General features: G+C 41.6%; 1 protein-coding gene across 5 annotated transcripts in view; it reads left to right on the top strand.

Annotated features, from left to right (window-relative positions):
* Positions 1-21345, top strand: part of abr (ABR activator of RhoGEF and GTPase) — a 320646-nt gene that overhangs the window by 215278 nt on the left and 84023 nt on the right. For all 5 annotated transcript variants that reach the window (XM_077231905.1, XM_077231903.1, XM_077231907.1 and 2 more), the window contains 2 exons: positions 12594-12691; positions 12785-12916. In XM_077231905.1, the coding sequence (XP_077088020.1) occupies positions 12594-12691; positions 12785-12916 (230 nt within the window). The remainder of the gene's footprint in view (positions 1-12593; positions 12692-12784; positions 12917-21345) is intronic.

The raw sequence follows: 21345 nt of genomic DNA, 5'->3' as shown, positions 1-21345 counted from the left end.
CTCTCGTCGACGGCGGATGCCCTCACTGTGAGCTGATGCCTATGGTGACTCTGAGGACTCGCCTGGTAACCTTCTCAGAGTCTGCACTTCAGCCCGCTTTAGCGCCGCGCCGTAAAAAGCGCCGTGCTCAGCGCGCTCCCGAGCCTTCTCCTGCCGGCCTAAGCTTGCCGGTTTGCCCACCAGCTTCGCCGGCATCGCTCGAGTCGCTCACCGACGGACAGCGGCCGCCGTCTGCCATCGCTTCCGCCGTTGAGTTCGACGAAACAGCCGAGGCCTGTTCTATCCTGGCGTCAGACAGTGAGGATTGGGCGAGCTCTGTGGACCTCCCCCCGCTGTTCGCGAGCCTTCCGGGAGAAGAGCTGGCATTGAGTTAGAGTTGATGCATCTGCTCTCTCAAGCCGTTGACAACCTCGGGCTCGACTGGGAGGCGCCCGCGCAGCCCCCGCGCAACCGGCTGGATGGATGCTTCCTCAAGAAGGACCACGCCCCATCACAGTCCAGACCCGCGGCTTTTCTTCCTGAGATTCACGAAGAAGTTGTGAGGTCTTGGAACGCCACCTTCTCGGCCAGGATGTGTACCTCTGTCTCTGCTGCATTCTCCACTGTGGACGGTGCGAAAGATAGAGGGTACTTTTCTCTTCCTCCTGTGGAAGCAGCGGTAGCATCACATCTCTGCCCGCCCTCTGCTGGACACAGGCACAGACGGTGTTGCCATCTAAAGCCTGCCGAGTGACGTCAGCCATGCACGGTCGCGCTTACACCGCCGCCGGGCAAGCTGTGTCGGCGCTACACACAATGGCCATCTTGCAGATCTTCCAGGCCGACCTCCGAAAAATGGACGAGGAAGGCGCGGGATCGATCAGCGTTGCGGATTTAAGGAGCGCTACAGACCTGGCTCTACGCGCCGCGAAATCTGCTCCACAAGCCATTGGGTGGAACATGGCCTCTCTCACCGTGGCTGAGAGACACCTGTGGTTAACGATGTCTGAGATGACGGATACATAGCGCTCTGTGTTTCTCGACGCGCCCATTTCATCAGCGGGCCTCTTCGGATCTGCCGTCAAAGATTTCGCGGACAGATTCCAGGAGGTTCAAAAGACATCGCAGGGTATGAAGCACTTTCTACCGAAGCGCTCTAGCTCCGCAGCAGGTCGCTCGAAACAGCCGTCTGCCCGGAGCTCACAGCCACAGCCTGCACCACCCGCTGCCGGTTCTCAGCGCCGCCAGGCCCGAGAATAAAGACCGCGCTCTCGCTCTGCTGGATGTCGCCCCCCTCAGCGCGGGCCCCGGCCGAGGATTGAGATCAAGCCCGAGGTCTCAAAGCCTTCCTAGCCATCCTAGGAAAGCGACGGTGTTAAAATCTCGCTGTGGCCGGATTTTCACCGAAACATTTCGCTCGTCCAGTTCCATGCGATGTGACTGTTCCAGCGTATTTAGCAGTCAACAAGCCGGTTCATTTGCCCGCTTGCCTGCACACAAAAGCCGTTTTTACGGCTACCCAGATAAATCCATTAAAAAGTGTATTTTCTGGTGTCCCGGCCAAGGCCGATGGTGTTATGAGTGTTGTAAAAATGCCCACGTCTCAGTGCCCATTCCCACACACAGACACAGCCGGCCACAGTTCAGGGCTAGCACAAATAAAATCGACTCATGTCGATTGGGCAAACGTAGTGAATGTGCCCACGAACACTACACGATGCGTGTCCCACGGTTTCTGTAGAAACGAAACCAACACACATTCAGTCAGCGCAAGCCGACGGTGTTTTCAGTGCAGTGAATGTGCCCGCTGTCCCGCGCCCACATTCTCTCACAGACACGCTGAACCCTATAGGGTTTGTCCTGCTCGCTCTCTCTCCACAATCTGTCATAGAGAAATCGAGCGCGACCAGGCTGCCCGCCGTGATCGGCGCGCCCCCCGCCTCGCACACTTTAAACACAGTGTTTATGTCTCAGCACACCGAAGCTCTGCAGCCGCCGCTGTGCCGCGGCCAGAGCCCGGATCTCATTCTACCTCTAGCTATTCACGCAAATGCATGGGCAAAGCTTCCCGGGGTATCAGAATGGGTGTTGAACACTATAAAAAGAGGCTATTTTACTACAGTTCGCTCGACGTCCCCGCGGTTCGAGCCGAAATAGCGAAACTACTGAGCAAAGGGGCCATAGAACCTTTATCTCAGGCTCAGAGCGAAGGGGGGCTATACAGCAGATATTTTCTGGTACCGAAAAAAGACGGGGGTCTCAGACCCATTCTAGATCTGCGGCAGTTGAACAAAGCGCTTTTGAAGCGCCAGTTCAAAATGCTGACAACAGGAAAATCCTCGCGCAAGTTCACCAGGGAGACTGGTTCATGTCAATAGATCTGAAAGACTCCTATTCCCAAATACAGATTGCGTCACGTCACAGGTGATTCTTGAGATTCGCCTTCGAGGGCCAGGCATATCAATACAGAGTCCTACCGTTCGGCCTGTCCCTAGCACTCCGTACATTTGCTCTCGCACCCCTGAGACTTCAGGGCATGCGAGTTTTGAACTGCTTGGACGATTGGCTGATTCTAGCTCGATCACACTCAGAGCTCATAGAACACAGGGCCACATTACTCGAGCATCTCGAGAATCTGGGTCTTACAGTCAAATGGGGCCAAGAGTTTGCTGTTTCCCAGCCAGAAAATTTATTTTCTAGGACAGTACTGGACTCGCTGTCTATGACAGCACGTCTGTCGCCGGAGCGCGGACTGGACATTCAAGCGCGCCGCGAAATCCTTCCGCCGCGGCTCTATAGTCCCGCTCAAAAGGTTTCAGAAAATGCTGGGTCTCATGGCCTCAGCATCTTCAGTACTTCAGCTGGGCTTGCTTCGCATGCGCCCACTGCAGTTATGGCTGAAAGCGCGAGTCCCGCCCCGGGCATGGACCTCTGGTCTGTTTCGCCTCAGAGTCGACATGAAGTGCTTTTCGGCTCTGGAACCTTGGAAAATAGCCGATTGGTATCAGTCAGGCGTGAGTCTGGGGGCTCCCTCGAGTGTGATGGTGGTGTCCACGGACGCCTCCACCTCGGGATGGGGAGCGCTGCTCGAGGGCAGACCGTTCTTTGGCCAGTGGTCGGAACGGGTAAAGCTCCTACACATAAACTGCCTGGAAATGCTGGCAGTCGACAACGCACTACGGGTTTTCGTCCCCAGATAAAAGGCCACCACATCCTAGTCCGGTCGGACAACATGTCAGTGGTGGCATGCATAAATCGCCAGGGCGGCGTCAGGTCCCGAAACCTTTACAGGCTGACGGAATGCCTCCTGGTCTGGGCTCAGCACAACCTGATTTCACTGAAATCAGCGCATGTGCCTGGTCACCTGATTCTGGGACCAGACAGACGGTCCAGAGACAATGTCCCAGCAGGGGAATAGTCGCTACACCGCGTCCCAGGAAAACGCTCACTGTCCGAACTTTTTCTCCAAGAGCAGGGATGCGCTGTCCCTTGTATGGCCCCGCTCCCCCCTCTATGCTTTTCCCCCCGTCTCGCTCCTGCCTCAAGTGCTGGAACGAATCAGGGAAAATGGATGCCCAGTGCTGCTCGTGGCTCCGCTCTGGACGAACAAGATTTGGTTCCCAGTCCTGATGCGGCTGACCAGCACTGCCCCGTGGCCTATACCGGTGAGGAGAGGCCTCCTCTCTCAGGCAAAGGGCTCGATTTGGCATCCTTGCCCGGATTTATGGTCCCTAGATGCATGGGCCATCAACGGGTACCCGCTAACCTCCCGGAGGGAGTGTTAAACACGATCACGCAGGCTAGGACCCCGTCTACTAGACGGCTCTACTCCTCGAAATGGTCAGTGTTCTCTACCTGGTGTCAAGCTCAGTGCTTTTCACCCGTAGACTGCGGGGTTACGGAAGTGCTCTCCTTCCTTCAGGAGCTGCTGGATAAGGGTAGAACCCCGTCCACGCTCAAAGTATAAGTGGCGGCCATAGCAGCGTTTGCAAAACCGATGTCTGGCCAGTCACTGGGGAAAAACGACCTGGTCGTGCGATTCATCTGGGGAGCTCGGAGGCTGAATCCTCCCAGACCCCCCTCAGTCCCTGTGTGGGACCTTTCTACGGTTCTGGAAGCCATGAAAGGTGCCCCATTCGAGCCAATCCATTTGTCAGACATGAAATACCTGTCTTTCAAAACGGTATTTCTTGTGGCTCTTGCTTCAATGAAGCGCGTAGGGGACTTACAAGCGCTTTCAGTAAGCGCGTCATGTATGGAGTTTGGGCCTAACGACTTGAAAGTCATACTCAAACCAAGGCACGGGTACGTGCCCAAATCCCTCAACACACCGTTCAGGGCCCAGGTTATTTCCCTGTGTGCCCTCCCGGTGAATAATGAGGAGGCGGATGCTAATCTCCTTTGCCCCGTCAGGGCACTGCGAGGTTATGTGTCCCACTCGTCTGTCTTCAGACAGACTGAGCAGCTCTTTGTTTTGTTTGGCGGACACTCCAAGGGACTGGCCGCATCAAAACAGAGCCTATCCAGATGGATAGTCGATGCCATAGCGCTGGCTTACACTTCTAAGGGCCTGCAGTGTCCTTTGGGTGTCAGAGCGCACTCCACGAGAGGCGTGGCCTCGTCGTGGGCGTGGTCTAGCGGGATTTCCTTGCATGATATCTGTATGTGAGCGGGCTGGGCCTCGCCGTCTGCATTTATAAGGTTCTATAACCTAGAGGTTCCCGCCTTACAGGCTAAGCTCTAGAATTCAGTACTCTCTGCCCCGCTGTGCCGGCGCAGAATGCTGAGTTTTGCTTGTGCATTGCTTGTGCTTGCTGTTTCATGTTGTATTTGTATATGTCCACTGGAAGCCTCAGTACCAAAACAAATTCCTTGTGTGTGCAAGCACACTTGGCAATAAAGCTCTTTCTGATTCTGATTCTGATTCGGATTCTGTGCATTGCTCACATAGAACAGCTCCATGGGTGTTGAATAACCCGTACTTATACCCAGTTCAGGCTGAACACGTTCACCCTGTCTGCGTGAAACACTGTTAACATAACTAGCTCCTGTGGGATGCTATTTCATGGGGAATGATGCTTGTAGCCTCTCTTCTCCGACTCTCTGTGAGTCTACAGTGATTATGCACTATATGAGCCCCAGGTTACTGCCCCTGGGGCTTTGGTGTCGGATCCCAGTACGCACGGCGTGTTGCATCGTGTTCCCCATAGTGTAAGATATTACGCAGTACGAGAGATACTCTCGTAAGAGAACGTACTCGGTTACTAACGTAACCTTGGTTCTCTCTAGAGAGGGAACGAGTACTGCGTATCTTGCCGTGCATACAACAGCGCTGGTTCGCTTCAGTGATGAAAACCAATTTGTATCAGCCTGTCGAGCGTATTTATAGACCAAGGCCACGCCTATTCTGGCGGGACTTGACGAAATGGGCGCGAAGCGCCCCCATTGGGTGTCATGTCACGCAGGGCCTCTCTCGATAGGCTGCTGCTCTTGCAGCAGGGCAGCCAATAGGCGCACGAGCCGTCTTGCCTATGTCTGCATGCTGCTGCACAGCGTTTTACATTAATTAAAAATGTTGGATAATTTTTGGCTTCAAGATATCGTGGAAAAGATGTTTTCCCCATAGCGTAAGATATTACGCAGTACTCGTTCCCTCTCTAGAGAGAACCGAGGTTACGTTAGTAACCGAGTACATTTTACCCCACAAACTAACATAATGTACAGAAAGCCAATTTTAACGCCATTTACCTGCCACCTTTGTCTGTGGCGTTGTTCTTTTTTCAGCCTCCATATGTAGCACAGCAAGTTGTCCTGGGAAATTTCGTCTCTTAGCCCTCCTTTTTGCACTTTTAATCTCATAACTTATACATCCATCTCCATTGTGACGAAACCCACGACACATAAAGCTGGGGCCACACTAAAATATTCTTAAAATCTTATTAGTTTTTCAAAATATTAGAGACCACAAACATGATGATAATAAATCATAGATTTAACCGTTTTGTTCCGCTAGTGTGTGGAGTGCCGCAATGTGACCAGGAAAGCACACCACACACTAACAGATTCTGTTCACAAACAACAGAGTCCCCCCTTCGCAAAATATTTCACATCAAACGTGACTTTAAAGTAAAATGACGACTGGCAAGAAGAAATGGCGCTTAGCGTATGGACTGCTTTTTACAGAAAATTTACAGGGGGGGAAAAAATGTTTAGATGAAGTCGTGAAAATGGTGTGAACATGGACTTTACATGTTACAGCGCAAGCTGGAGGTGAGTCTTCTGTCAGCTCGCTTTCTGATTGGGTATTTTTTCGTTTCACGTGATAATCTCCAGAGTGTGTGCGCATTTCCTTGGGGTTGAATGTTTTACAATTCAAGATCTGGACGGCTCAGATGTGCTTCCGTGCAGATTAACACTCTTAACACTTTTAACACACCTCATACCATGAAATCTGGTAAATTAATCTGTTGAACCATCAAGATATTTGAGACTTTACCTTTGATTGTCGGAAGGGGAGAAATCGGTCCAAAATCACCCCTTGTAGTGTTTACCCAGCATTACAGAAGCACAGCTACAATCAAAATGTTAAATTGCCCATCTGACTAGTAAAATTAAAATCTGAATTTTTAATAAACTAGAAACTAAAGTTCAGGTAAATGTTTAATTGTTCATCTGATTAATTAAAAATGTATGACTCTGCAAAACAACTGCAAACAACTAATGAATTGTGATTTTGAAACATGTTATTTTGTTTATTATGATGTATTAATCTCAATTTTAACAATGAAAAGTAATATACAGAGATGCATGTGCAACAACAATAATGTGCATAGTTCTGATCTACTGTCTTAATATAGCTAATTCTTAATCACAATATAGTTCGTTTCTATTAATATCGAAGGCTATATGCTTAATATGTAACTCTGTTTGACACATTTTGTGTCGGGGGTCCCTGCTCCATGTCTCTATCGCTTTGAAAAAGACCCCTGCTATAATACTTTTTCATTGAATTTCAATTAACATGCAATTAAGTGTCTGAAAACATTATATTCAGTTCACACTTAAATATATTAATTTAATGTAGATTATATTAATAATAATTACTCTTTTTAAAATTATTCTAAAGTATTCTTATTTTGCAATAGGGGCAGATTGTTTCCACCATGATTTTATTAACTGAATTGACCCCAAATCAAAAAGCCAGTCTCAAAGAAACCCCTGAAATTCCCACTGATGACATTGTGATGTCATCTCATGTAAACAATCATTCTGGCCATGTGCTGAATGTACTGCACCTTTATTATGTGGCAATAAAGCTGGTGTGTTTGCATGCTCATACAGTTCCATTATAAAGAAACACGCTATGAAACTACATAAAGTTTTAAAGAAACTACATTTATTAACATACACATTACACACCAGACTATCAATTACCAAAATCACCCCGAATATCTTGTAGAGTGTACCCCGCATAACAGAAGCACAGCTACAATCACAGCGTCCTCCATCCTCCAGTTGTTGACTTTGTTGAATGCCGCGCTTAAATGATGTTGCTCGATTTGCCTGCTTACGTCACCTCATAGTTTCTACTGGCGGTGCAAATGCAACCATAGAAAAGCAATCAAAGAAATCAAGACGGTAATTTTACGTCATCTTGCCTGAGCATTCCACCGCGAATATTTTCATAATAACATGAGTGGAGTGGAATAAAGATTGTGATTAGCATGATTGATATTCCAAACGGAATATAGACAAATATATATATGCTTAAATAGACAGTTATCTCCTTTACACGCAGACACAGAACAAGCGTGCTAGTTGACAGTCGCCTGTAGTCCTTTCGGTGTGTTCTATCACAGATTTTTTCCTCGACGCGAGGTGACAACACAATCGGCTTTCATCAGCTCTAGTTCTTTGCCGTCGGTTTGGTGAGTACCTACCTTTAGACACATAGATAAGACAAATGCTGTGTTCACTGGTGGTTGTCCCACCAACCTTGTGTGCCTGTTCCGCCAAAAGACTCTGAGAGGGGTTAATACGCTGTATTGTGTGCCAGTATTGAAACATATGGATGCTTTTCATAATATATGGTTGACCAGTAGGGTTGAGAAAATCTTTCAAGGTTTTAAAGGGTAACTAAACCCCTGGTCAGAGCCTGACTCCACCCACTGGCAATATTTGAAAAATGCTGGAAAAGTGGGCAGAGCCCAGCGGAGGGGGGGCGTGCACCTGAGACGCATCTCTCTGTAGGCAAGGGCGTGGTTAGCTGGTACCCTCTGACGTACATTATATAATATTATATAAAACAAAATGAATATAAAATAATTTATAATATATTTTTATAAAAAATAAAATGAAATAAAATGAATAATTCTCCTGCCAAGTAATATAGATTGTTACTCTTACTGTACTGGCCCCCTTCCTGTTCGAAGGAGTGATGAGATAGTTAGCAGATTGTCATCACTCAATGGCTGGCTGTCTAAGTGGTGTCCGCAAAATAATATAGAATTCATAGACAATTGGAAAAGTTTTTGGGGCAAACCTGACCTGTTGAAAAGAGATGGTATTCATCCCTCCTGGGATGGTGCTGCTCTTCTCTCTAGTAATATGGCTCATAGTCTTAGAGACAAAACATGACAATCTGGGGATCAGGTCAGGAAGCAGACAAACTGGCTAAACCGACCGTCTGCTAGTGGCCTCGCGTCACCAAGGTCAGATAAATCCCATCACATAGAGGCTCTTTCACCTAGATATCATCATATAGAGACTGTGTCTGTTCCCCGAATTTGGAAATCCAAAAAACGTCCAAACCTATCTAAGGTTAAAAATGTAATTGATATTCAACAAATAAAAAATAGATATAATACAGATGAGCAAACGATAAAGCTTGGGTTGCTGAATATTCGATCCCTTACTTCAAAAGCACTCATAGTTAATGATATGATTTCAGATTATAACCTAGATGTGCTGTGTATGACAGAAACCTGGCTAAAACCAGACGATTACATTACTTTAAATGAGTCCACCCCTCATGATTACTGTTATAAACATGAACCTCGCCTGAAAGGCAAAGGGGGAGGTGTCGCTGTAATTTATAGTAATATTTTCAAAACCACTAAAAAATCTAGTTTAAAATATATTTCTTTTGAAGTGTTGGTGCTTAATGTAAAAATATATAATGTAAAGGATAAATCAAGTTTGAGAATTCTGCTGGCAACTGTCTACAGGCCACCAGGGCACCATAAAGATTGTATCAAAGAATTTGCTGACTTTCTATCAGAATTAGTATTGACTGCAGATAAAGTCCTAATTGTTGGTGATTTTAATATACATGTAGATAATGGAAAAGATGCAATGGGATTGGCATTTAAAGACATTCTTAACTCTATTGGAGTTAGACAACACGTGTCAGGACCTACTCATTGTCGTAATCATACTCTAGATTTAATATTATCACATGGGATCAATGTTGATGCTGTTGAAATTCTGCAGCAGAGCGACGACATCTCAGATCATTATCTAGTCTCATGTAAATTACATTTAGCCAAGGCTGCAAAGCCGACTCCATGTTACAAGTATGTTAGACCTATCACTTCTGCCACTAAAGATTGCTTTATCAATAATCTTCCTAATCAGTTTCATCGTCTCAGCATCCCAGATAGCTTAGAAGAACTTGATATTGCAACAGAAACTTTTAACTCTCTCCTTTCCAGCACTTTAGATACAGTTGCTCCGTTGCGCTTAAAGAAGATTAAAGAAAATAGTCCAACACCGTGGTACAACGAGCACACCCGGGCCCTTAAGAGAGCAGCCAGAAAAATGGAGCGCAACTGGAAGAAAACAAAACTAGAGGTATTTCGGATTTCATGGAAGGAGAGCTCGATTGCTTACAGAGAGGCTTTAAAAGCTGCTAGATCTGCTTATTTTTCAACCCTATTAGAAGAAAATAAACATAATCCAAGGTATTTATTTGAAAAAGTGGCTACACTAACGAAAAAGAAAGCTTCAAGCCCAGAAGTTTCCAAGAAACACAGCAGTAATGACTTTATGAACTTCTTCACTTATAAGATTGATAATATTAGGGACAAAATTATAACTATGCAACCGTCTACTACAGCATCACATCAGGGAGTGCATTATAGTCTCCCTGAGGAAAAATTTGATTCATTTGTTGCCATAGGAGAGGAAGAATTTTGCGAAATCGTTAATTCATCTAAATCGACAACATGTATGTTAGACCCTATACCGACTAAACTACTGAAAGAGATGCTTCCAGAAGTCATAGATCCTCTTCTTAACATCATTAATTCATCTTTGTCTCTAGGATACGTACCAAAAACCTTTAAGCTGGCTATGATTAAACCGCTTGTTAAAAAAACGCAACTCGATCCTACAGAATTAGTCAATTACAGGCCGATCTCAAATCTACCTTTTCTGTCAAAGATACTAGAAAAGGCAGTATCCTCACAACTGTGTTCCTTTCTTAAAAGAAATGGTATCTGCGAGGATTTCCAGTCAGGATTTAGACCGCACCATAGCACTGAGACAGCTCTCATTAAAGTCACAAATGATTTGCTCTTATCATCCGATCGTGGTTTTATCTCTCTATTAGTGTTACTTGATCTTAGTGCTGCATTTGACACCATTGACCACAACATTCTCTTAAATAGACTAGAAAACTATGTTGGCACTAGTGGAATTGCCCTAGCATGGTTTAAATCATATTTATCTGACCGCTATCAGTTTGTAGCAGTAAATGAAGAGATGTCTTATCGATCACAAGTTCAGTATGGCGTACTACAAGGCTCAGTACTAGGACCACTGCTGTTCACTCTGTACATGCTACCTTTAGGAGATATCATTAGGAAACATGGAATTAGCTTTCACTGTTATGCTGATGATACTCAGCTCTATATTTCTTCCAAACCTAACGAAACTCACCAATTCACAAAATTATCGGAATGCATAGTTGATATTAAAAATTGGATGACTAGTAATTTCCTACTACTAAATTCTGAAAAAACAGAGATTCTAATTATTGGACAAAAAACCACACGTAATAACCTAGAATACCGTCTAACACTTGATGGCTGCTCTGTTAAGTCTTCGCCGTCAGTTAGGAACCTGGGTGTGCTCTTTGATACCAATCTTTCATTTGAAAGTCATGTGTCTAGTGTCTGTAAAACCGCATTTTTCCATCTTAAAAATATATCTAAATTACGTCATATGCTCTCATTGACAAATGCGGAACAACTAGTTCATGCGTTCATGACATCAAGGCTAGATTATTGTAATGCTCTACTGGGTGGTTGCCCTGCACGCTTAATAAACAAACTACAGCTAGTCCAAAACGCAGCCGCTAGAGTTCTTACCAGAACCAGGAAGTACGACCATATTAGCCCGGTTCTGTCAACACTGCATTGGCTCCCTATTAAACATCGTATAAATTTTACAATATTGCTGATTACTTACAAAGCACTAAATGGTTTAGCTCCCCAGTACTTGAGCGAGCTCTTAACGCATTATAGTCCTTCACGTCTATTGCGATCTCAAAACTCCGGCCAGTTGATAATACCTAGAATATATAAATCGACTGCTGGCGGTAGATCCTTTTCCTATTTAGCACCAAAACTTTGGAACAATCTTCCTAACATTGTCCGGGAAGCAGACACAGTCTGTCAGTTCAAAGCTAGACTAAAAACACATCTCTTTGACCTAGCATTCACATAACACTCTATAGACTTCTATAATTTAATATTAGGCTGCTTAGATTAGGTCAGCCGGAACTGGGAACACTTCCCTCAAATCCTGATGTACTCGTTACATCATAAGAAGAATGGCATCTACGCTAATTTTAGTGTCTTTGTTTATCTGCCTGCCGGATCCAGGCCGTTTCCAGATCTGACGAAGGACTTTCGCCTGGACCCGATGACAATGCAGTGCTGAAGTGCCAACTAGCCTCTCCCTATGGAGGATCCCTGTACCCCTCTACAGATAAAGCGTTGTGGAATTTTTCGGTTCGCGTACCTACCCAAAGTGATAAGATAAAATAAAAATTCTGCATCAAAATTTATAGACAAGTAATTTCTTTAGGCATGGTTTGTAAGGAATTATAAACCTGCGCACATATATACAAACGCACATAACTATAGAATAAATTCTTAATGCGCATGTGAACGCCATCAGCGTCTATCACAGGTTCACGTTTAAAGTCTGTTTAGAGAGAACGGTGTCGTCTTAGCGGCCCCTAATTTAATAACAAACTATCATTTAGACGGAAGTGAATCAATCAAAACTAACTTTAGCTGGAAAAAACATTTTTCAAGAGCCACTATAAAACCAAACCAATCTCTGTTACCTTAAATTATATGTTTATCTCTGTAATGCTGCTTTGAAACAATCTACATTGTTAAAAGCGCTATATAAATGAGGATGACTTGACTTGACTTGACTACTGCTGTTTATGGGTATCAAACCTCGGACCTCAAATAATATAGAATTCAACTGTTTTGTTTTTGCAGGTGTGTGTATGTAACAACAGCTTTCGAATGACCTTTTTTTATGAATGTTTTTTTTTTTCTCATGAGGTCATTATTGTTGTGTTCTCTCTGTAGATATGTACTGTACGCTGGAGGTAGACTCTTTCGGTTACTTCGTCAGTAAGGCCAAAACGCGCGTGTTCAGGGACACAACAGAACCAACTTGGAATGAGGTGAGCTTTGTCATGTCATGATAATAATTAAGATTCACCTGACCAATTATTACCATCATGTATCTGTCAATTAATTTATTTGTTCTCCTACAGGAGTTTGAAATAGAGCTGGAGGGCTCTCAGTGTCTGCGGATCCTGTGCTATGAGAAGTGTTACGACAAATCAAAGATCAATAAGGATGATAATGAGATCGTGGACAAGATCATGGGCAAGGGCCAAGTACAGGTAGGATAAAGAGATATACACATTGTTAAACACTACATGTGTGCAACAATAAACACTCAAGTCTGAGTAAGACTCCACCAGACTGGTTTAGACCACAAAAGGACAGATTTAAATTGTGGTGGTTTCCTGATGTGAGTCATTTCTATTGTTGTCTGGTTTTAGCGTGTGCTCTGCAGATGGGGTGTTGTGGTGCTTTATTTTTGACATTGGCAGCTTTACTGCCTGAGAACCCATGGCTTACATTTCTTTTTCCTCACATACATGGGAAATGCCCCAATTAAACTTAAGTGAGTAAGTATGTGTTGAGATCAATGCGTTTTACGCTATGCAGCTTACGTTAGAAATCATCATATAAATCCTTTCAAGACGAATTTTTGAGCAGATCCATGACAAAAAAGCTGGTAAACATGCCCATTTTATTTTACTGGAATAAAGCCTTCATTGATCTTCATTGTTGTGGCAACACTTTGACGACCGTGTGAGTCACTGATGCTACTTTTTTTACTGTTATTATCAAGCCATTTGTCCTGTTTTGCTAAGCTTTATGCTTAAACCTCAGTCAAATTCTTCTTCTTAAAGTATTGCATTCTTCTTTTAAATCTGGGGCAGCTTATGAGGGGACTAAAAATGAGGTGGATTTAATTGCACAGGAGGTTTGTTTCTGTTTTATGTTTGTGCTATTCTCTTGGGATCATAGCCAGAGGTCAATTAACAGCAAAAGAGATGATTTTGTTTTCACAGAGAATGTGATGTGTATTGTGTATGTCACTTCCTTTAGTACGTACAGATATACACGTTACCACCACAAGCTAAACATGCACACACAGCATTACTTCTACAGGCAGAAACACTGATAGTAATGCTATTTTGGGAATAAAGACGTTGCAGAGATGCTTTATGCCTATGAGGGTGCAAACAAACTCCACAGGATGAGGGGGAAAAAAGGCATTTAGGAAATTAGTGGCTTTTGTTAGAATAATTTAGCATAATAAAATGACTTTTATTTCCCATTTAAAGTATCTAAGGAACAGATGTTTAAAAGCGTTTAATATTATTATGGTACTAGCAAAAACAAAATGGGGTGCTGATTGCACAGTTCTTTTGTGGCTGTATAGACTGTTGGTCTGTTCCTGGCTTATGGGAGCATAGTTTATAGCTCTGCTAGAAAATCATATTTGCAAGTGCTAGATACTGTTCACCATCAAGGATTGAGACTTGCCTTCAGGACCTCTCAAATGTGTGTAATATGAATAAAATTTGGATGTTTTACATCAGCCAGGTTGTCACTGTCAGTTGTGTAGCTTTACTGCCATTCATTTTATTCTTTTAACTACAACTCCTCTCCTGTGGCCTCATAGGACAGAAAAGTGTCCATCGGATGCACACTTCATAATCTCGCCGTAAGTCATCCAGGTATTTTTTGCCTGCTGTTTTATAAAAACTTTGAATTCAGACATACTACTCTGTTGTGTTAATTTCGTTAATTTCGAAATTTCGAGACGATGACAAGACAACTTCAACATCATTAAGCGATAATTGTGACTATATCAACTTGCAATATTGTTGACGAAAAAAGATGAGATTAAAATATTGTTCAAAATAACTTTACCAGATTCTTCTTTTGTTTTTGTCTGAGAAAAAGAGACGACAAAATATTACAGATAGAGTATGTGATTTCAGATGCAGACCCTGAGTAAGTACTAATTTGAATAAGTAATTACTTCTCAACCGCTAAAAAAATTCTATATAGTATGAATGTGTGAAGCATGAATGTATGACATTCGCCATGTTGTCATTATCATGTGACTTACCAGCGTCAGTTACATAGCTTCACTGTCATTCACAAATCCTGTCCTGTGGCTTCGTGGGATAGTAAAGTGTCCATCGTATGCACACTTCAGAATCTCACAGAAAGAAGTATGAGTATAAGTACTTTTATAAGTACTGGGAATTCGGACATACTACTCTTGTCACATACTGTTTTTTGCATTCTATATAGTAGGGAAGTATGCAGTTTCGGATGCAGCCTTTTTGAACAAGTCTCTACAAGCTTTCATGGTTGCGGTTGCCAGATGTCAATAGTTGAAATGCCCCATATCAAAGCTTTCCTGTTAAAAAAGGATAGGTTTTCTGCCCCATGTTTTACTTAATATTTGCAATCTGGCAACCATGCGCATGTGGTTTCTCTACACTGCGGAAAAAGCGCAGATGATCTGAAAACACAGACAAAGCTGGAGTTTAGCAATCTCATTTGAGGTATTCTGCTCAAATGAAAGTGTCACATAGCCAGTCTGTGTTCCTTCCGCTTTTGCTGCGACTAAATCTGCTATAAAACCTTTTCAGTGATGAACTGTAAATCCAAAAATCTCGTTTGTTTGCGATTGTGGTTGCCGAATAAATACACTTATGAAACCTACAATCCAATACAAGTCTTTTTTGCTGAAGTTTTAATCGAAAAGTTAATATAATTTGCAATTATTGGAAGTACTATTTAAAGTTTTGAGAAACATGTCATGTTTTACCAGTTTTCATAATATAGAGAGTGCTAAATTTATATGATAAATAGCCTATAATAAATCAGGAAACTAGATTAAATAAAATCATGTGTATGAGTTGACATTCTATTAATTTGTGAAGAGAAAGTGCAATAATTACTATGAAATGTAAAAATAAATTTCTCAAATGACAGCAATTGTTGCGATTATAATTATAATTTTGAGTAAAATAATTGTGATTATCACTTTAACCATAATGCATCATAACGAAAATGTGACTTAAGTTTTCATCGACTAAAACAAGAATAAAATTCCCAGTAGCTTATTCGAATAAAAATTATTGACTAAATATGGTAATAACTAGTACATTTGACACAGGACTAAATAAAAAAAAATAGCTGACATAATTAACACTACTACTCACAGTAGCTCACATACTGTTTTTTGCCTACTATACAGTTGGTCGCCATATTCGGACATAGGGCTTGTGTTGCGAACCAATACTTTTAAAATTAATGTTATAATTCTGTGTTACTCAATATAAAATTATTTAAAAAAAAACTGTTAAGCACAAACCCCACCCCAGAGTTGATTCTAAAGATGAACATATCAATCACAGTGCTGCTTGCCTACATAACGTTGAAAAAAATACTAACCTTAAAACACCCAAACCTTAACCTTAGTATAGAATTGGTAGTACATCCACCCAAATCAAATCCATCCATGATATTTCTGACCTGAATTGAATCCATGAAGTTTTCTTGACAGCTGACTGCGTGATTGAGTTGAGTAAATTATTTTTTTGAGTCTAATCGTGCTTGAATGGTTTATTGGCACTTGAATGAATGAAAGCGTGATCATATACTGTAGCACAGCCAAAGGATGACCAAAAAACAGATGCTTCTTTAATTGCGTTAAATATTTTTAACGTGTTAAACTGAAAAAAAAGAATCGTCAAATTAACGCGTTAATTTTGACAGCTCTAGTTGGAAAAAATTATTGTTTGCAGTGAGATTCACAGTGTTTCATATACTGTAGATTTACTGTGTTGGCCTCCCCCTATGTTATGGGAAATGTTTTGGTCCCCATGAGAAAAATGGCTTACAAATCATTCTTGGTGTATTTTGACAATCTGAAAATGCAGAAAGTGCTCTGTGATGGGTAGGTTTAGGGTTAGGAGATAGAACTTACAGTTTGTACAGTATAAAAATCATTATGTCTACCCATAAAACGTGTGTGCGTGTGTGCATGTGCGCACACACCAAACAACCATCTTACTGTATGTTCTCTAGTAATAGAAAACAAGTCAAGAACCTCTTCAAAGTGAGAAGGCACAGCTGCTCTTATAGAGGTGCACTTCACACTCACCCTTTAGTGTATGTGACCTGTGGCCCACTTAACTCTCTCCTGATGTAAACTAGCCTATATTTTTTTGTTTGGCAAATATTTTGTTCATTTCTTGTTCATATTTAAGTGAGTTTAAAGAGTGTGTTGAAACTGATAGTGAGAAGAGTCTTTGTGCAGTATACAGGTGGGTACTGAAGCTATTTTAGATTATTTTGAGAGGTTATAACTGAGATATTCCAGTAATATTTCTGTCAATGTGTGACCATGAAACTTTTCGAACCCATTTCCTTTAATTATTTGGGTATGCTAAATAATTGTATGTCTGAATTTCAGGACTTATTTTTAAGTATCTAACACCATGAGGTACACATTTTTAATACACTTGACATTAATGCATCTGTCGTTTATTCAAAACAATAACTAAGGCGTAGCTTGATGAAGCTGTGAATGAGCGTGGAATCATGGGGGGAGTTGTCTTCACCTCCACAGCTGATGGACAACAGAGCAGAAATCATGTCCATGCATGAGCTAATGTATTAAAGTTTATTTAGCATTACTGTGGTATGAAGCAGTGCAGGGCCGAGAGCCTGAGACATTTTACGCTGCTGTTTTTATAATTCGTACATGCTTCAGTCAGATGTTGCTGCTCCTTTTGTTTTGATGTGTATGTTCATTTTACGATTAAAATTGTGTTTAACATCCGCCCTCTTCCCTGAACTTGAGCTTTTTTACAGTTACTTTTGAATACTTAAATTCACATAATTTTATTTTCATAAATTTAATATCATTCTAATGAAATAGCCACAAGTATGTTATGTTTTGTTATAACGTTACTCTGTGCTTTAGCTCAGTGACTGGTATGAGACACTTGTTACACATTGCAGTAAGCTAGATCGATATTAGAATATCATATTAATGAAAGGTAGATTATTTTGTTGGTAAATTGCATACTACAATAGTCAGCATTTGAAGTGGATCAAAAAAGTTAATCAAAGTTGTCCTAAGACAAGAACGTGTATATCCACTTCAAATGTTGACTACTGTAGTTTGTCGTGGTAATCTTTAATTAAAATCTGAGAATTTAGTTCCGGTCTATAATGTTATCCTTTTCCAATGACGTCAGTTTGATGACTTAGGATGAAAACGCTTAACCACTCACCTCCAACCATTAGTCTGCTATGAGCGAGAGATGGAGAGGAGGTGTGCTAAAGTAAGACCCCGCCGTTTCACTTGGAAATACGTCACAGCATTTAAGTAAAATCAGTTGCAACTTCCGGTTCACAGGGACTTTAAACACTGTTGGAAACATTTTGGATAATGTTAAATAAATGTTAAATGTCATTAATGACTCACCCTCATGTCGTTCCAAGCCCGTAAGACCTCCGTTCATCTTCGGAACACAGTTTAAGATATTTTAGATTCAGTCCGAGAGCTTTTTGTCCCTCCATTGAAAATCTATGTATGGTATACTGTCCTTGTCCAGAAAGGCAATAAAGACATCATCAAAGTAGTCCATGTGACCTCAGTGGGTTAGTTAGAATTTTTTAGAGTCATTAATGACATAATTTTCATTTTTGGGTGAACTAACCCTTTAACATTATCCAAAATGTTTCCACGACGACTTTATTCAGCATTGTATTCTCTTCCGGTTCTGTTGTCAATCCGCTTTCATGAGTCCGCTGACGTAAGACGACCTGACGTGTTATCTGGTGCGCCCGAGCTTTCGTTCACAGTCTGAGGGAGACGCACGCTGTAAACAAAACAATCTTTGCAAACATGTCTAAGGATTTCGACACAGGGGAAGACTTGCATTTTTTTTAACCAGACATATTTATTTGAACCCGAATACACGGACACACCAGATAACACGTCAGCAGCGTCTTACGTCAGCAGCGTCACTGGCCTCGTGAACGCGGATTGACAACAGAACCGGAAGAGAATACAATGCTGAATAAAGTCATCGTTTTTGTAATTTTTGGAACAATATGTATTTTCGATGCTTCAAAAAATTCTAACTAACCCCCTGAGGTCACGTGGACTACTTTGATGATGTCTTTATTGCCTTTCTGGACAAGGACAGTATACCATACATAGATTTTCAATGGAGGGACAGAAAGCTCTTGGACTGAATCTAAAATATCTTAAACTGTGTTCCGAAAATGAACGGAGGTCTTACTGGCTTGGAACGACATGAGGGTGAGTCATTAATGACATTTAACATTTATTTAACATTATCCAAAATGTTTCCAACAGTGTTTAAAGTCCCTGTGAACCGGAAGTTGCAACTGACTCTGAAACTTCTTAAAACAAACTGTCTCAAAACATATCAAATAAATTATTTGCTAAAATAATGACAAAACTGAGAATTCAGAAACATAATAAGAGCAAGGGTTCAACAATGACAATTATTGTTAAAAACTGTAAAAATATTATTATTTCTCAACTGTCTCAATACAGTGTAACTGTCCTCAAAATCTTTTTTTTTTTTTTGTGTGTGTTATTATTATTGTAACAGACTTTGTTGGATTGTAGCCTACATGACAGAATCCAACAAAGTCTTTTACTATAATACCCTCGTTGTTCGTTGTATATGTGTGTATGCAATGTATTTTTCCCCTCTGGGCTTGCCGTAGATAGGAATGGGTCAATTGCTGCACAAAACATACCGTAAATAATCATGCAAACATACTTTTATCTTGCTCTTTTTTTCTCCTCCTCTGTCATTTTCTTCTTTCTATTTTCGGCACCAGAGGGATACGTCCTTTTTTGTGACATGGCTTAACACAGCAGCAGTTGTAGGCAGGTATATTGATCATGAAATCAGAATTTCTTGTCTTTAATTATTCATTCATTCATTCATTCATTCATATTAATTCATTCATTTATGTCACTTGTTTAAGTCATCTAAAAAAAATTTCAGATTTTTCGACTCGATTGGGGGGCCCCCTGGTGGCCAAGGGGCCCCAAGCAGCCGCTTAGTTCGCTTATGCCTCGGGCCGGCCCTGAACTGTAAATATGAATATAACTTGGAAATCAGTTTTCTGCTAGTATTACCCTTATATGCGTCGATGAATATTCTAATCAGGTCTGTTCCCTTCTCTCCAGTAGTTTTAATATGTTTATCAAAGTGGTGTCTCAATTGAAGGTATCTGAAGAAATCTTCCTTTCCTAAATAGTATGTATCTATGAGTTTTTTTAAAGGCATCCAAACCGTCAGTAGAGGATGTCATACAGTACGAAGTGATACCTGAATTAGTCCATTGCTTAAATCTACTGTCCAGACTAGCTGGTGCAAATTCTGTATCATATTCCACCCAACGTAATGTTCGTGTATTTCTTTCAAATTCCTTATTTTTAAGTAGTTTGTGCCAGACGTTAAAAGGGGCTGTCATCCAATTAGTTAGTTTGTTCAGATGTTTCTTCAGAAGAGTTTTTTCACCCAGTATAGATTGAAGAGGTATGCTTTTTTGACTTTGCTCTAAGTCCTTCCATTTAGCATCACACTCAGGGTCACACCAACAAACCAGAGAACGTAACTGCTCTATAATAATCTTCCAGGCACGGTAGAGCCATACCACCTTTGTCCTTGTAGTTGTAATGTTTGAAATCTAATCCTTGGTTTTTGTTTAACCCAAATAAAAGATGAGATAATTCTATTCCATTCACTGAATTGTTTGAGAGGCACTTCTACAGGCAATGATTGAAAAAGAAAAAGCAGCCTGGGTAGTATATTCATCTTTATAGCATCTATTCGGTTATGCATGTTCATTGGTAGTAATGACCAACGGTTTACGTTTGCTTTAATATATGCTGTTATAGGAATGTAATTGTGGTTATAAATGGTAGAGACCTCTTTAGGTATGTGTACCCCTAAATATTTAATAGTATTACCTTTCCATTTAAATTGACAGATTGTATTAATGTTTTCTTGTGGTTCGTAGTTGAAAGTAAGCGTTTGAGTTTTATGCAGATTTAATTTATAGTCGGAATATGAACCAAATTCTTTAAGAAGAGATAATAATTTGGGCAAACTTACGTTAGGATTGGTTAGTGTCACGAGTATGTCGTCTCCATATGCACATATCTTATATTGAGTGTCTCCTATCAATACCCCCGTTATATCCTTATCATCTCTGATTGCCTGCGCCAGAGGCTCTATGAAAAGGGCGAATAGAGTGGGACTGAGGTGGCATCCCTGTCGACACCCCCTTTCAAGAAATATTGTTTTGGATAAGTCCCCATTTATTTTAATTCTAGCCGTAGGAGAGGAGTATAGGGAGTTCAAACATCTAATTACCTGGTCATCGAAACCAACGCGCTTAAGGACCAAATATAAATATTCCCATCAGACAGAGTCAAAAGCCTTTTCAGCGTCAAGACTTATAACCACTGATACCATGTCACTGTTTCTCATATAATCAATGAGGTGGAGAGCCCGTCTCACATTGTCCTGGGTTTGCCTGTTTTTTACAAAGCCTGTCTGGTCTGTGTCTATCAGATCCGGGATTATGTTTTCCAATCGTTTTGCTAGTATTGACGCATATAATCTATAATCTATATTTAAAACTGATATAGGTCTATAAGCAA

Source organism: Siphateles boraxobius, unplaced genomic scaffold, assembly GCF_051911475.1.
Source record: "Siphateles boraxobius isolate OS27281-9 unplaced genomic scaffold, OSU_SipBor_1 16, whole genome shotgun sequence".
NCBI classification, from domain to species: domain Eukaryota; kingdom Metazoa; phylum Chordata; class Actinopteri; order Cypriniformes; family Leuciscidae; genus Siphateles; species Siphateles boraxobius.
This window is presented reverse-complemented; position numbering and strand designations above follow the sequence as displayed.